Source organism: Cinclus cinclus, chromosome 31, assembly GCF_963662255.1.
Source record: "Cinclus cinclus chromosome 31, bCinCin1.1, whole genome shotgun sequence".
Classification (NCBI taxonomy): Eukaryota; Metazoa; Chordata; class Aves; order Passeriformes; family Cinclidae; genus Cinclus; species Cinclus cinclus.
This window is the reverse complement of record NC_085076.1, coordinates 2,590,328-2,607,995: the sequence shown is the minus strand read 5'-3', so window position 1 is coordinate 2,607,995 and position 17,668 is coordinate 2,590,328. Positions and strand designations below refer to the sequence as shown.

General features: G+C 48.4%; 2 protein-coding genes across 2 annotated transcripts; both read left to right on the top strand.

The window, feature by feature from the left end:
* The first annotated feature begins 6,760 nt into the window (after nt 1-6,760).
* Nucleotides 6,761-7,123, top strand: LOC134055235 (claw keratin-like). Its single transcript, XM_062511417.1, has one exon. It carries the CDS (start codon nt 6,761-6,763, stop codon nt 7,121-7,123), a length of 363 nt encoding a protein of 120 aa, XP_062367401.1.
* Nucleotides 7,124-12,292: 5,169 nt separating this feature from the next.
* On the top strand, nt 12,293-16,834 carry LOC134055309 (keratin-associated protein 19-2-like). Its single transcript, XM_062511574.1, has 2 exons — nt 12,293-12,321; nt 16,444-16,834. The coding sequence occupies exons 1-2, from the start codon at nt 12,293-12,295 to the stop codon at nt 16,832-16,834; spliced, it is 420 nt and encodes a 139-aa protein (XP_062367558.1).
* Nucleotides 16,835-17,668: the final 834 nt, after the last annotated feature.

Genomic DNA, 17,668 nt, shown 5'->3' with positions numbered 1-17,668 from the left:
CGCACAAAAACTCCCCAAATCCGTTGGGTAACACCCGGAGCCTTCCTTGCGAGGAAAGTACAAAATGTGGGCGGAATTTGTGTTTTCTACAGGTGCAAGGGACAGGCTGAGCCCTGCAGAGGTCCCTGGAGAGCCTTCCACTGTCTGTGCCTCTGTCTGGCCGGCTCCTCCCAGGGCGGGATCCGGGCTGGGAATCAGCAGAGCTCGTTATGCAACAATTACCGGTAATTAATGAAAGGGTGAGGCAGGAAGGAACATTCCAGAGGCTCGGTGCCTGCACAGCCACAGGATGGAGCTCCGAGACCGCGGGAAGGCTCGGAGGGAGGAGAGCTTGGAGATGGTGAGATGTGACCCCACCACCTGCCGGTCCAAAAAAACCCCGATTTCTTTACAAATTTCCCTCCGGAACAAAGTTGGAAGCAGAAAAGAAAATACGTTTATTTTTGGTGGTGTCGGCACGGGTGGCACTTTGGTGGCACCGAGGCCACTTCAAGGCAGCGCTGTCCATGTGAGCTCACATCTCCTTCACGCAGCCATGGGAATCTCCTCGTGCCATGGAGAAAAGAGAAAAGAGAAAGAGAAAAGAGAAAAGAAGACCCCCAAATCCAACACAGAGAATTCATGGAGAGGATTTAATGAGGGCTGGGTCCCAAAGGAGCCAGAAGGTTCCTAAAGGTTCTAGAAGGTTTCTAAAAAGCCAGAAGGTTCCTGAAGGAGCCAGAAGGTTTCTAAATGAACCAGAAGGTTTCTAAAGGTTCCTAAAGTTTCCAGGAGGTGACTAAAGGTTCTAGTAGGCTCCTAAAGGTTCCAGAAGGTTCCCAAAGGAGTCAGAAGATTCCCAAAGGAGCCTGAAGGTTCCAGAAGGTTCCCAAAGGTTCCAGAAGATTCCCAAAGGAACCAGAAGGTTTCTAAAGGTTCCTAAAGTTTCTAGGAGGTGACTAAAGGTTCTAGTAGGCTCCTAAAATTTCCAGAAGTTTCCCAAAGGAGCCAGAAGGTTACTAAAAGTTCTAGAAGATACCCAAAGGTTCCCAAAGGAGCCAGAAGGTTCCAGAAGGTTTCAGAAGGTTCCAGAAGGTTCCCAAAGGAGCCAGAAGGTTCCTGAAGGTTCCAGAAGGTTCCCAGGGGTGCTCAGGAGCAGTTGCAGCAGCAGAAGCACTGTGTTCCCGGGAGCTGCCCCTCGGTGCTGGGTGTTCTCCTGCTCCTCACGCCCGGCTGTGCCCCGCGAGCTTTCACTGCCCGCAGTTGTACTGGTAACTGTTGGACCACTGGTACGAGTAGGGGCAGGAGCCGTCCTGGCACACGGGGGCCGGGGCGCACACCTGGGGACACCTGAGCGTGCCCAGCTCCCTGCCTTGTGCCAGGGGCTGCGGGAAGGGCGCGGGGCACGAATCCAGGCACCTGGAGCTGCTGCAGGATGAGCAGGAGGAAGAGGAGTGGTGCCCTTCCACCACCTGCGTCTCCACGCAGCGCGGCCGGCAGGGCCTGGCCAGGACTCTCCTCGTGGGGCAAATCTTGGCCCCTGCGGGGGCACAGGGCGAGCAGGAACCACAGGGCACCATCCCGGGGCTCTGGCACTGCTGGGGGAAGGCGGGCGCGGGGCTCTTCATCCCACCGGGGATGTAGCACTGCTGCTTGTACTGGTACCCGTAGTAGGACATGGCTCCGGGCATCCTGAAAAACACCGGGGATGGAGATGCAGGAATTCCCGGCTGGGTTCTGCAAGTTCTCCTGAGCCACGGCATCCCCACCCTCACAGGGAAAATTCCTGCCCGAAAGACCAACCAAATTCCCCCTCTGTGCCCCTGACCTCATTCCCTGTGTCCTGTCCCTGCAGTTCCTGAGGGAAAAATCCCTCTCCAGCTTCCCTGCAGATCCTGGCAGGGGCTCTGAGGTCTCCACAGGTTCAGAATTCCCAACTTTCCAAGCCTGGCAAACACTGATCCAAACCTGGATAATTATCACCTGAACTACTAAAATAATAAAGGAGAAATCTGTAACTCAGTTCTAACACAACAAATAAAAGATAAGGGTCCAAGAAGAAGTTGAAGAAAGCTCACATCCCAAATTGGGCGAGGTTCTGTAAATCTCAGGCTCAACTTTAAAACCATTTCTCTGTCTCTGCCTTTAAAACAAACAGAAAGAGCCTTTAACAACACAACCGTCCTGACTCCCAGTGCCAGGGTGTTCCTGCAGGACCCAGATTCCAGTTCTAAGTCCCAGCAAAACGCTAATTTCTTAGGCGTAGAAGTAAGGAAATAACTTACCGGGTTCACGGTGGAGAGTAAGGACTGGATGGAAAGCTTGGAAATGGGGGTTTTTATATGGAGTTTTTATAGTCCTTCAGGCTTCACGGAAAACTTGAGCCATCGAGTGTCAAATCCTAATAAAGCACAGCGGGGAATTTGTTCACACACAACTTTTTCACTGGCTGTAATTACTTTACTCACTTGGGCTCGTTAACGCATCGTTATCCCCGAATCCCGTGAAAAACACCTCACGCCCCGCGGCTTCTTTCCATTCTAAAGCTTTATGGGGAGAAGGAAGAACCGCCTTTTATCCCTCTGACCTTGTTAGGTACCTAAAGAAATCCATCCCTCTCCTCCTAAAGCTCCTTTTGTCCGAGCAGCGGTGGGGAAGCAGCGCTGGGGGAGAGGGAACTGATGGATCTCGCTCGGCTTTTCCTGCGGGAAGGCAGCCGGGACACTGAGGAATGAAGTCTTGGGAAGCAGGACTGGGAGAGATGCACCCAAGGCTGGCACTGAGCTGCTCCTTATGATCCCCAAACTTTGTAAAAGCCATTCCCTGATTTTGCTCCAGGCCTCATCCAGCCTTGCCTTGGACACTTCCAGGGATGTGGAATCTTGTGGGATCACCTGTGCCAGGGCCCCCCCCCCCACCCTCACAGAGAACGATTCCTTCCTTCCCAGTGTCCCGTCTAAACCTCCTCTCTGTCGGTCCAAACCCATTCCTCGTTATCCTGTCCTCGCACAACTTTTCACCCCCGTGATAACAGAACAGGGAATTCTTTCCTTGTGACCGCATTGTCCCAGCCCAGAATCATCCCAATGGCTCTGGGGTCTTCCCAACAGCCCTGGGACCATCCTAACAATTCTGGGGTCATCCCAATGGTTATGGGACCACCCCAGTGGTTCTGGGATCATCCCAGTGGTTCTGGGATTGTCCCAACAGCTCTGGGACCATCCCAACAATTCTGGGACCATCCCAAAAATTCTGGGACCATCCCAAAAATTCTGGGACCATCCCAACAGCTCTGGGACCATCCCAACAATTCTGGGACCATCCCAACAATTCTGGGACCATCCCAACAGCTCTGGGACCATCCCAACAGCTCTGGGATCATCCCAACAATTCTGGGACAACCCCAAAAATTCTGGTACCATCCCAACAATTCTGGGACCACCCCAACAGCTCTAGGATCATCCCAAAAATTCTGGGGTCATCCCAATGGTTCTGGGATCATCCCAATGGTTCTGGGATTTTCCTAACAATTCTGGGACCATCCCAACAACTCTGGGGCCATCCTAACAGCTTTGGGACCACCCCAACAGCTCTAGGATCATCCCAAAAATTCTGGGGTCATCCCAATGGTTCTGGGATTTTCCTAACAATTCTGGGACCACCCCAACAGCTCAGCTTTGCACCCGGAGCTCAGCTCTGTCCCCTTGCATTGCGCTGGGCCCTCAGAAGGGATCCTGCTGCCCACGTGTGATGTCATTAGGGTAATTAGCAGCCTTTGATGTGCTGGGACGCGGCCCTGAAATTGGCTCTGTGCTGGCGTTGCTCGTCATGGGGCTGAGCCGGGGCAGCTTGGCTCGTGTCAGACATTAATGAGCGTTGGTGAGGGGTTTATGAGGTCCTGTTATGAAGCTGCTGTTTCGTGTCCTGCTCCTGCTTTATGTGCAAGTAAACACCGGGAGGAGCCAGCTCAGCACCTCGGAGTGTCTTCATTAATCAGGAGTGTCTTAATTTATCACCAGAGAATGTCTTCATTTATCACTCAAATGTCTTCAGGTATCAGCAGAGCTGAGCTGAGTTTTGGGGTGAGAACAGGCTCTGATAAAAAAACCTTTTCCTCTCTTTCCAACTCAGGGCACCCCTTGAAATAAAAGCCTGGCTGGATGTGGTGGTTTAGCTACGGTTTTTATTAGTAAATTAGTGATTAGTAAATTAACCACGTGTTTGTGTGATGGAAAGGGGAATGGAGTTATCTGGGGGTGGTGGAGGGGTTTGGGTGGGAAGCACCTCCAGGAACATCTCGTCCCACCCCTGCCATGGGCACGTGGGAGGTGGAATTGTCTCTCTCCAAACTCCTGATGGGAGGTTTGGAGGTCCCATCCTTGGAAGTGTCCGAGGAATCCCTGGACATCACTCTGGGTGACCAGGTGGGGATTGGGCGCAGCTTGGACTCGGTGACCTTGGAACTGCTTTCCAACTTCAGGGATCCTGCGGTATTTTTGGTGTTTCATTGGTCTCGAGGATGGATTGGATCCCTGATTTTTGGGCACTTAACCCACCTTGGTGTCCTCAGGGATCTCTCTCCTCCTGGGCTCAAACCTTGCTTGATCCTTTCAGTTTTATCTCTACAAAGCTGGTGATTTTTGTGTTTTGCACCTTTAGAGGAGCTGGAATTGGATCCTTCAGCCTGTATGAGCTGGAAAATCGAGCTGACACTGCTCTGTAGTGCTCCTCACCCAGGTGCTGAATTTTGACCACGTGTCACCTGTTGATTCATCACTTTTATTTCCTGGTTGTATGAGCTGTTACGACTCCTGTTAACAACGATACGGTGACAGCATCAGGGCACTAATGAGCTTTTATGATGTGTTTGGAAACACCTGCAGAAAGCCTTGACATGATTCCTGTCAGGGTTAATGTTTATGTTCACAGAAATCCACCCTGGCATGACAAGAACCCTAAGCAGAGGGAACAAATCCCAGTGTTGCAGATTCCTCCCACACTGGAGTAAAGATCCGCACTTTTAATTATTCATAAATCTCTAAGATAAGATTCAACATTTAGTTTAATCTTCAGCTGGCTGGAACCACTAATTAGGTATTAATTCCAGTGTTTTTGGCTTTGGGAAGAATTGCTGACCGATTGAAGCTGAGGTGAAGGCGGATGTTGCAATCCCTGTGGTTATCTTCCATTATTTTGGGTGTCCCACCCCTGGAAGTGTCCAAGGCGAGGATGGACAGAGTTTGGAGCAACCTGGAATGATCTTGGAAGTCCCTTCCAACCCAAAGGAGAAGGCTTTGAGGCGATGTTTAATAAAAGAGAGCCAAAGTAGGAAAATCCTTTTGTTTTTTAAACCGAATGGGAGCCAGAACCGAGCAGTTGCTGGTGGTGGGAGCAGCTCACACTGGTGCCATCCTCGACATCTGGTTCTGACTCCACTCCTGGCTGTCCCAGAGCCTTCCCCTCAGCTTTAGCAGGGTGAGAACCCCAACCAACAGCTGGGATTCCAGAGGCGCCTCCTGCTCATTGTTCCCAATGTGAGCTGCTGCCCTTTGGTTGAAGTGACTCCCTGGAAAAAATTCCTGACAAGGCCTTGCCTCGGTCACGCCCCATTTATGGCCCTTTTTGTCAGTCCCCAAGCCCAGCCATGATTTATGGTTTTGAAAATATGGGGGGTTTAATGTGATATTAAATTTGGCCTTGCCTTTGTTTCTGTTTTGTTGGTAAAACGTGTGAAGGAATTGGGTGCTCTGTGTCAGGTTGAAAGAGGTGTCCTGACTTGTTTGGGTCTACAGCTATAAAATTCAGGATTTTTGAAGTGTGCCAGAGCTTTGATCAGACTCTTTATTAGTCTAAAGAACCCAGAACACAAGTTATCCATCTTTCATCTAATATTTCATTCAAGAACCCAGAACTCCAGTTTGTCCCTCAATTTTTGAGCTCTTCCTGGGCTGAGTCAAGGATATTTTCATCCAGAAAAATGTCCGGTTCCCCCCTGCCAAAAAAATGAGTCCAGTCATGGAGAAAATCAAGCCCACACCCCATAAACATTTTGCCTTTGAGATGCAGAGGCGAAGAATCCCCTCCCTATAAAGCTGAAATTGCAGAGTGGGGAAGGCAGTAAAGGACAGGTCATGCAGGACACAAGGACAAAGCAGCAATTAGCAAGAGTGACTTATCTAAAACAATTAACAGCCCTTAACAAAGCTGGACCTGGGAAGAATCGTGGTTAGTAATTGATTAGGAAGGTCTGCACGTGGGTGATTCACATGCTGAGTGCTTTGAGGCCGGGTATAAAAGCGCTCGACTTCACATCTCACATCACTTCTCTTGTCTCGCTTCTCTGGTGCTGTAGGTGAGTGAATTCCTAAATTCCTGAACTCCTGAGTTCCTCTTTCTGGGGTCACTCTGACCTTCTCCTGGTGAAAACCACTGGATGCTGCCCTTGGTGGTCTGGTCTGGTTGAGAAGGTGGGGACTGATCACAGGTTGGGCTCAGTGATCCTGGAGGGCTTTTCCAACCTCTGGAATTGTGTAAATGAATCCATTTGTGACTGTTCAGCCATTGGGAAATGAAGATCTGGGTGAGATCTAAGTCATATTCCATGAAAGCTCTTTCCATTTGTGCTCAGTACACAATTTAGGGATGGCTTTTAGGTGCTGAGCTGTGAGAATTCTCCCTGTCCCTTAAGCCTCTTCGTAGCCTTTTATTCTCATGTTTGCTTGTGAAACTGATGTGAATTCTGTTTTATTTTCCTTGGCCCACAGATCCCCACGCCCGAGCCATGGTCCACTCCCTGAGCCCCTGCACCGACGGCAGCGCCTCCCCCTGCGGCGTGGCCGTGCCCCAGCCCGTGGCCGACTCCTGCAATGAGCCCTGTGTCCGGCAGTGCCCCGACTCCACAGTGGTCATTTACCCTCCCCCGGTGGTCGTCACCTTCCCCGGGCCCATCCTCAGCACTTTCCCTCAACAGAGCGTGGTGGGATCCGCGGGAGTCCCCGAAGTCGGAGCCGGCGCTGGGGCCGGTGTCGGGGCTGGTGTTGGAGGTGCTTTTGGTGCTGCCCGAACCCCTGGAGCTTCTCAAGTTTATGGTGGGGCCAGGTGGGCCCGGGGGTACCCAGTTGGGAGCTGCAGACCCTGCTGCTAAAGCCAGGGAGTGGTTGCTGGAAGAAGGTGACCGGCAGGACGTGGATCCATGGCTGAGCTCCAGGGTGTTCAGGGAGAGCCGAGCATTTGGGGTGGCATTAAAATCATCTGTGGGTGTTTGAATGTCTCAGAAATCAGTTTCCATCCTTCTCCTACCCTTCCTGGTTTTCTTTCTCCAAAGCTTTCCTCTCTTTCCAAGCACTCTGTTCTCAAAGCTGTTCCTGGTTCCTTGGGGGCTTGTTGGGATCTTTGTGGCTTCCCGCTGACAGTAGGTTTAGATTAGATTTTAGGGAGAAATTAGGAGGGAGTTCTTTCCTGTGAGGCCCTGGCACAGGGTGCCCAAAGCAGCTGGTGTTGCCCCTGGATCCCTGGAAGTGTCCGAGGCCAGGTTGGAATTGGGATTTGGAGCAGTCTGGGACAGTGGAAGGTTCCCTGCCCATGGCAGGGATGGAACTGGCTCGTCTTTAAAATCCCACCCAAACCATTCTGTGCCTCTGCGACTGTGGCAATGTCAAGGACGTGGTCTGAGATCTGCTTCAGATCCATTTTTGAGCTCTTTCCATGGCTACTGATGGATAAAAATGTCCCTGCAGTGCCCCAGCCCCTGCTCTGCTGCCGTGCTGTGTGATCAGGGCTGGGTATTGCCACGGGAGAAGCAACCCCAGACATTCCCTGAGTCACCCCGGATCAAACCATGGCTTGTGGGCAATTTGTAACCTGTGCTGTGTCTCACCTGTTCTCCCTCATTAAACCAGACCTTGCAGCAGGTGATTGGCGTGTGGCTGTCTCTGTGTGCTCCCCGTCCTTGTCCTGCTGCCCCAACCTGGTCCTGTCACCAGGAGAGTGAAATTCTTGCGGGGTCTGGCCACAGCTCTCCCTTCCTTCCCAGCATTTCCAGTCTCTGTGGGGATTTTTGCTCAGTGTTGGCTTTGCTGGCACCTGTTCCAGGTGTCCCCAGGCTCAGTGTCCCCATGGCAGTGACACGAGCAGGGCACAGGCTTGGAAAATTCCCCCAGGATCAAGTCCAAGCTGTGCCTGATCCCCACCTGCTCATCCAGACCAACGTCCAGGAATTCCTCGGACACCACCAGGGGTGGCCACTCCAAACCTCCCTGGGCAGCCCTTTCCAAATCATTTTTCCTTTTCCAGGAGTGATTTTTCTCAAATTTCCCACCCGAGCCTCCCCTGGCTCAACTCAAGGCTGTTCCCTCTTGTCCTGTCCCCGTTCCCTGGGATCAGATCCCAAATTCCCCTTGGCAGAACCCGAAATTCCCTCTGGATCCCCCTTTTCTCCAGGCTGAACCCCCCCAGGATTCTCCATCCCCTTCTCCTGCTCGTCCCCCCTTCACTGTCTCTCAGCATAATCTGGACAGGAACTGAATTCCCTCATGGAATTGGGGATTTCTTCAGGATTAAATAAATAACAAACACTAAATAAATAAATAAATAAATGGTTATTAACCTTTCCCAAACTCTCCTGGCCGTGTTTGAAATGTTATGTAGCACGTTAGGAGCAGCTCCAGTGTCATTAAGGATTGCAGGGTGACGTGGCAATGTGGGATTATTCCAGGCTAGTCCCTCTTTGGGGAATCATTATCCTTATGTGGAAGGAAAACAGAGTCGCCCAGGCACTGCAATAATGTGTAATTAATGTCGGTGAGCTCTGGTGCAGCTGATTAAACAAGACTCTCCCTAACCACATAATCCTTACGAAAGAGAAATCCCTGAAACCTCAAAAGACAGGGACCTTTATTAATTGGAGTATTTAGGAACGAGATGCAGTTTATTGAGGCCTCTCAAGATGCTCTTTCACAGCCTAAGTTGAGATCTGCATTTACCACAAAAACCAGAAAAATCGGTGAAATGATGGAATTCTGCCAGTGGGTTTTGGTAGAGCTATTTTTGATAGGTTTTTATCCCTTTTGATATAAAAGCCCTGAGTGTGAAATGTCCTTTCAGAGGAATAAAGATACGGGGTGTCTCACTGAGAAGTTTCAAAGCCTTTTTAACATAGAATTTGCTAATATCTGTTAGGTTCATTATTGAGCCTAATTACTTGGTTTCACAATAATTACGGGTTAACAATATCCACCTGAATAAGCCGAATTCTGAAATTCTTGTTTCTCTTCTTGTTTCCAACACAGCCATTTTTTTCCCTCCATCATGCACCACTTACCCTTCTCCTACAAAGCCTCACTCTTTAACAAATAATTTGAAAATTTAGTCCGGTTTGGGACATAATTGGGGGCCCAACTTCTCATTTGGGATGGGTTTGGTCTTCAGCGAGGATCCTCAGCCTGGCAGGGAATCTTTGTGCTGGAGGCAGCTCCTGCAGGCCTGTGGTTGGTTCCCAAGGGAACATTTGAATGGATAATTCCCAGTGAATACATCCTGGAGCTGAAAGGGAATTACAGGAGTTGGTTTATTTAAACAGTTATTTAAATCACCCAGCTGTCGCCTGTTATGATAATATCGCAGCGAGGCTGCAGAGTTCCTCTCACCATCCAACTTTTCCTGAGCCTCGGGACATGGAGGAATTCTGGGTTTAGGGTCTGGAAGGGGCCTGGGGAAGCTGTGGAGGAGCTGATGGTCAGGAACTGGAGCGACAGGAAAAGGGGAATTGGTTCAGACTGAAAAAAGGGAAACTTAGGTTGGAAATTGGGAAGGGATTCTTCCGTGGCACGGGATATTCCATGGATTCCACATCCCAGGCCAGCTTGGAGCCACCTAGGATGGGATGAGCTTTGAGGTCTCTTCACCCACCTAGAAGAGGCGTGGCAGAAACTCAAATGTTCCTGAGATACCAGGACAGATCCATGGAAAATGAGCTTTGGTTCTGTCAGATGATGCTTGGGACATCCTGGAAGGGCTCTGGGCTGCAATTCCATGAGGATCTGGCACTTCCTGAATTCTCCAGCCTGGAGAGCTGGAACGAGCAGGGAAGGAAAAGTCCCGTCCCTGTTTGGTGACTCCTGCAGGAGCATCTGGGGTGAGGAATTCTGCACTCCCAGAGGATTGACCTGCAGCAGAGGAGGAGATCCTGGAAGTGCCCTGGATCCCTGGAGCAGAGGGAGGCGCTGGGACAACCTCAGAGCTGCGACATTCAAAGCAGGAAGGGGAAGGGAGGAGGTGGGAGCCGGGTGTCTCCAGGTCAGCGTTGTGGCAGGAGGTGACAGCGGGTGACAAGGCTGGGACTGGATTTTATTCAATAAAACCTCTCCCTGTGTTTTATTCCACCTGCCCTCCTGTGCATGGCTGTCCAAGCCCTTCCGTGCTCTCCATGCAGGCAAGAGAAGCCAGAGCTGTCCCAGGGAGATAAGCTGAGCTTACCGAGCTGGGACACCCCACCATTTCCTCATGTTTTCTCTGGGGAGCCCAGCCCATGGCACTGCTGACAGCACAAGGGTTGCAAAACCTCTCTCTTCAAGGCTTTGCCGCTTTCAAAGAGCTGCTCTGATGTCCTGGGGCTGTGCTGTGCCTGGGGCGAGGCTCCTCCCTGACCCCCCTTCCTGGGGCACCCCGATCTGGGGCTGTCCTGCTCAAACTGGGGCACTGAGGAGGAGTCAGACCAGACCTCACCCTTGGCTGGGGCTGCTCCTTCCCTGTGGAGCTCAGCTCTGCTTCTTGGATCTGGATCCAGCTCAGAGTTCCGGGGAAATCAATGACACGGTGGAAAGAAATGGGTTTTGGGATGGAGGACCAGTATTTCTGCTGGCTGCTCCTGGTTTTCTGCCCATGGAATGGCTTCTCCCACCTCCTCCCTTCATTATTTTCTCTGCTTTGCTCGGAGAGCTGGGAAGTGCTTCAGCAGGAGGCCACTGTGGCAAGAGGAGAGGTGGCCATGGTTATCTCTGGGAAGTCAGGCCAGAGGTGACTTCTCAGTCACTCCTGCAGTAACATCTGTGACTCCTGCTGGGGTCTTTGATGCAGAACTGGGGCTCAGGGGGGACCCAGGCAGCTCTGCCCGAGCTCTGCCTGTTGAACCACCTCGTTCAGGGCCACCTTGTCAGCTTTGCTATTCCAAACTAAAATAATCTTTGGTATTCCAAACCAAAATCATCTTTGGTATTCCAAACTGAAACAGTGTTTAATATTCTAAATCTAAATAATCTTTAGTATTTAAAACCAAAACTGTCTTTAATATTCAAAACCTAAATCATCTTTAATATTCTAAACCTAAATCATCTTTAGTATTCTAAATCTGAATCATCTTTACTATTTTAAATCTAAATGATCGTTAATATTTTAGACCTAAACCATCTTTAGCATTCCAAACCTAGATCATCAGTATTCTAAATCTAAGTTATCTTTAGTATTCCAAACCTAAACCGTCTTTAGTATTCCAAACCTAAACCATCTTTAATATTTTAAATCCAAATAATCTTTAGTATTCTAAATCTAAGTCATTAATCTTTTAGATCTAAATCATCTTTAGTGTTCTAAATCTAGATCATCTTTAGTACTTGAAACCGAATTAATCTTAATTATTCTAAGTCTCAATAATCATCTTTAGCATTCCGAACCTAACTCAGGGCTCCCAAGTCTCCGGAGGCGGCACAGTGGGGGCTGCCAGGAGCTCCCCGCAGAACCTGCTGCTTCGTGGGCAGAGGAGCCGAACCCTGCAGCAGCTGGCCGTGCCTCGGCTGCCTTGGGTTTTTTCTCTCAGGTGTCTTTAACCTCAAATGTCACCAATCCCCTTCCTTGCCACCGCCACGAGACGCCCCCTCCGTCTCTCATTTTTGTGATTTATTGCCCAAGCACCAACCCCAGCTCTGCTCAAAACCGACCGATGCCCCTCTCAGGTGGAATATTTGGGCAAACCCGAGGCCGAGGGTTATTTAAGGTTCTTCCTTCTGCTGGGGGAAATGAGTCAGGGCAGGAGCCATTGAGATGGAGATGTGGCGACATTCCCTGACATCTGAGCCTCGCCTGCCCTCTCATTGCAGGGCTCCTTAGGGTGACCGGGGGTCCCTTCAAAGTGTGGGGTGAGCCCAGGACAAAAGCAGGGCAGACACCTGAAGCTTCCAGCCAGAGCAATTTGGATGAGAACAGGAAGCAGCAGAGGAGCAGAAAGAAGCTGGCAGAGATGCAAAAGGGGCTTTGGCGAGCAGAGCGTTCCCGGTGGTGGCCGTGGTTTTCCTGCTGGGAATGGTGGAGTTTGCCAGTCCAAATGCGTTTCCTTGTCGTGTTCACTGTCAGGTGAGGTGGAGAAGAAACAGAGGACGGGAGCTCCTCTGTTAAAAGTCACCTTTTGGTCAGAGCGGAACAAAGTGGATTTTGTTGTAGAAACTCCCACTCCTGTGGCTACTTAAAAAAAAAAAGTAAATGTCAAAAAATGTAAAAAAAAAAAAAAAAAGTAGTCTAAAGTTTTATTCTAAAATTTTATTCTAAATTTTGGGTTTTTTCCCTTACAATTCCTAATAATAAAATTTCTCTTTATACCAGTTGCAATTAAACCTATTTTATCTTCCTCCTGATCCTATCTTGCAACAACAACAAAAAAAAATTAAAAATGAACAAACCAAAACCACTACACAAAAATGAATATTTCCACCCAATTAAACCAAAACCACAACACGCGCTTTCCTCACACCCAAAAAGTCTCTTTCTACTCCACCTAAAGGCTCTGAAGTTTTAGCAAAGTTTTGTGAAAAACGTTGGTGGAGACCGCTTTGCACCAATGAACGTTATGTTGATCTACTGTAACCAATTAATAAAGTGTAAATTTTTGTGGAGTGGATGAAAGGCAGAGTGCTGCTATAATAAATAGAGTTTAGCTTTCTGAAATGCAGTCCACCCCAACAGAGACACCTGGTGAACCCCTTGATCCTCCCAGCGATGAAAGCTGGCACGGCCCCGAAGATGCTCCCAGGAAGGTGAGAGAAGTTCCCGATATTCCTGAAGGACGAGGGGACATCTTGGCACTGGTCCCGGTGGCTCGGGATCAGAAGTTGAGGCTCCCAAAACCACCAGAATTGTCATTGCTGGCTTGGCACAGAGCTCCTTGGAGGAATTCATGCTTTGTTGGTTTGGAGAGCTCGGAACACACACCCAGAAAAAGAATTTACGGGCTGTTGAGGGCAGAGGGAAGACTCCGACTCGATGCCTCCTGTGCATCGGTTTCAGCCTCTTAATTAACTCGTTTATTTTTGTAATCTCCTCAATCCCAAACAACCTCACTGCATTTTTTCCCTGTCAACTTTTGGAAACTGCTGACTAAACGTAACGAGTGAGGGTTTGGCCAAATGAGAGCTGAGCTTTCCTGCCCCAGCAATCAGAGAAATGTAATAAATGAAAGAATAACATAATAAATATAACCCAGAACCGAAAATTACTTTTTACTACACAACTGTGGTAGCAGATTTCCAGTTTTCAGTGCTTTAAAGCCTAAGATTAAAAAAGCACAAGGAAGAAGAGCAAGAAGCTTTGAGTAATTCCTTGAGATTGCAGGGAATTTTGTGTTTGGTGTTGGCTCTAAAATAAGAAAAATTTTATTGCAGAATGTCTATACCTATACATATACACAGGTTATATGAATATATACAGGCACAGTAGGACCTATTAAGGAAATAAATACATAAATAATCACTATATATTTAATATATATTAATGTTTGTTATATTGATATTGACATTGATGTTTATCTGTATCTATATACCTATATATCTATATATCTATATATCTATATATCTATATATCTATATATCTATATATCTATATATCTATATATCTATATATCTATATATCTATATATCTATATATATCTATATATCTATACTTATATCTATATTTATATTTAAATATTTGGAGAAACACACACAAAGGAGAGTAGACTCAGTGCAGAGCTCTGCTTCACCAGGAGGAGAAGATGAGAGGAGCAAATGATTTTCAGGGTCAGAGCTTTGTTTTTATCCCTTCCAAAATGCATCATCCAACTCTTTATTCCTCCAACCTACGTCACCGGAACCAACCATTTTCATATTTTCCACGTTTGTCCTTGCGGCGCCAACGTAACCCCTTCAGAATTTCTTTAATCCTAAAGCAAGAACACATTTCTAGGGAAATTACCCGGAATTCCTCGTGGCCAGATGAGGTGATATTTATTTATTTGGGGGAATATTCAGGTTATGAAGGGTTGCACAGTGGCCTTGGAGGTGGTCCGTTGGCTTGGCTTCGGCGCCTCTGGACAAAGGGAAGATTTTTTTGCTTTGAGGAGCCTCCATTCAACATCGCCGTGACCTTCCCGGTGTCCTGGTGGGGATCTCCTGCTGGATTTGTATCCCAGGTTCTCCAAAAGCAACCCAAAGACATTTCCCAACCTCCTGGTGGGTGTTCCCAAACATTCTTTCCTGTTTTAAGTGATTTTTTGGGGGTTTTTTTTGGTCTTTTTAAAGTTTTTTTTTTTTACTTTCATGGAACATCATCACCTCAACATGGCTTGGGAAGCAGAGACCTTAAGGAGTGACCGTGTGATTAAATCTGGAGGTGTCTTTCGGTGGCAAACTATTAATATTTAAATCCAGCAACACTTTGCAAATTGAAAACATTAATGAGTGTTTATGAAGTGCTTTGGTATTCAAAATTCGGAGGAAGCCTCAACATCCTGTTTGCTCATTATTACGCTTATTTTATATTCAAATTAATGCCAGAAATTAGGTGAAGGTCACCCAAGGAGTTCTGCCCTAAACTTCAGCATTCCTCACTATCGCAACTTCTGCACGTGTTGATTCCGTATGCAAAAAAATAGCAGCAGAGTTCTTTTAGTGTTCATTTCATGCTCTTTTAGTGCTAATCCTGATAATTTCTTTATTTCCAGGTCGAGTTGAGACTTGAATTCTCCACTTTGCTCTGCTGAACTAGGGACAAACGCTCCAGTGAATGACACGGCAAAAAAACGCAGTTGGATTTTTGTTAAAAACGTTCTTCCTGCTCCTGCAACAGCTTGGCTTTGAGCACTTTGGAATTAAGACTTATTTATAGTTCTGGTCCTTTTTTCCTGATGTAGATGAGGTTTAATGTAAAATCCCTACATTTACATTTCCTTTAAATAAAACCCCGTGGTGCATCTTTCCACTGAACACAAATAATTTCAAACACCTGGGAAAGCTTTTTCCTCTGTTTTCTGAACATTTCTCTCTCTTCAATGACCTTGAATTAGAAATGGCTTTTCTTTTGTGCAAAAAAATTAATTTCGGATTTGACAACAGAGGCAATAAAATGGTATCAGGAATGTTGCTGGCCCAGAAAATGTTAAGATGAAAGAAACCTGTAATATATGGGACATACAGGGAGGCTGGGAACACACTAATAATCCCAAACAATGAGGAAAATTACATTAATTGAAGATATGACGTGTGCAGGCAAATTTGTTTTCCAGCCAGTAGGGATCCAAACCTTTTGAATCCACAGGGCGTCTGAGATAAGCCAGGAGGGCAAAGCTGGAGTATAAAAAGGGCTCGGAGCTCAAGGTTCCTCATCAGCTTTCCTGCCTTCTCCTCCTGGTGAACTCGGTAAGCTTTTCCTCCCTTCTTCCCCCTGGAATTTTCCTCTCAGAATTTCTGCTGGGGTTGTGGCTCCTCCGAACTCTCGGGTTTATCTGTTCCTTTACTTGGGCATGATGCGTTCAGGTTTTAAAGCTGCAGGTGGAACTTTCCTGGTCCTGTTGGTACCTGGGTTACCTGGTAAGGGATTTTTTGGACAGCAGAGGTAGGAAAGGGTTTCTGCACCGTGACTCTTGGAGGGTTTTTCCTTAAATCTCCTATTCCAAGTGGGATTTGGGGTCTGTTTGGCTGCACAGATGTTGTCGTGCACGTCCACGCTCCGTGGCTTCTTTTGTGGGCTCTCAGCATTGCCAGGTGCGAATTAAAATGGGTGAAAAGCACTGAAATGGGTCTTGGAGTGATAGACCCAAAACCTGAAGGGTGTTATCACAGGAAAATTTTGGGAAGATCTTCCTGCTGGAGTCAGGAATGCAGAGCTCCATGAAAGAAAATTAGGGTTGCTAATTCCTAACCAGGTTCTCTCAGAAAAAAACCCCGAAGCAGCAGCAAGGTTTTGATCTGTGGCTGCTGATTCCACCAGTCCCAGGAATACATAAACAGTTTAATGTGAATATATTAAATCTATGCGAATATAGAATATAAACTAATTTATAGGCAGCGGATAAACGAGCAGATTATACAAATGGGGCCTAATGAGGAGCTGACATCATAGTTTTGCCTATGACCTTGTTCTCACGGGACCGGTGAGGAAGATTTTGGGCTCTGAGGTTGCTGCTACTCTTTGGAGTATTTACTACTCTTCCTTTCCTCCCCACTGCAGGTTCTACCTCCACCTCCCAAAGATGACTTTCCTCCAAAGCCAGTGTGAGGATGACTGCTACTCCTCCTGCAACTACGGCGGCCTCTACGGCTACCGGGGCTACGACTGCGGGAGCCCCTGTGGCTACCGGGGCTACGGGAGCCTCTACAGCTCCCGCGGCCTCTACGGCTTCGGGGACCGCTACGGCTACGGCGGCCTGTACGGCTACCGGGGCATCTTCGGCTCCGGGGACTGCTACGGCTCCGGGGGGCTCTACGGTGGCTACCGGGGCTACGGCTATGGCTCTGGGGACTGCTATGGATACCCCGGGTTCTACTCCGGCCGCTACGGGTACCCCTTCGGATCCCGCTACGGCCAGAGGTTCGGCTATGGGGGCTGCTACAGCTGCTAGAGCCAGAGGGAGCAACCCCAAAACCCAGGCCGGGGTTGGCAGGCTTGGATGGATGGAGAGTCTGGCAGTGGAGATGGCGGCCAGGCAGAGTTTTGGGGACAAGAGCCACCCCCGAGGTGCTCTGTGCTGCTGTTGAAGGGCTGAAGATGATTCGCCTTCATCCCGTGGCTCCCTTTCTCCTCTGGACCCAGATTTCCTCCTCAATACTTCAAGCAAACCAAACTCGGCGGTTTTGGCAGTGCTGTACACAACATTTCCTCTGACTGGATGATGTGGGTGTCATGTGACTTTGGGCGTGTGGTCTTTCCCTTCTGTATCCCTTCAAAATGATCTCTGCCTTTCCTTCCTATTAAAGAATTTTTTTCTGCATCAATTCAGCATTTCTGAGTTTATTTAAGCTTGAAATCTTTGGTATCCAAAATTCTGAGGAATCCTCAGCATCCTGTTTGCTCTTTCTAAAGCTTATTTCAAATTAAAATTAATGCCAGAGATTAGGTGGAGGTCACAAAAAATATGAAATCCCTCACAGTGGATTTCCTCGCACAAGGATTGGGAGACAAAATTATGAACTTTGTGAGTTTAAGGACTGGAGATGGCAAAGGTGAGGTTGGACCTCAGTCCTGTGTCCAGCTCTGGGCCTCTCACACCAAGATGGACATGGAGGGGCTGGAAAACCATGGGATGGGAAGGGGGCTGGAGCAGCTGGAGAAGGGAATGGAGAATCCTGAGGGAGCTGGGGACGGCTCAGCCAGGAGGGAAATCCAAGGGAGGATTTTGGGCTCTGCCAGGGGGTATTTGGGGTCTGATCCCAGGGAATGGGACAGGACAAAAGGA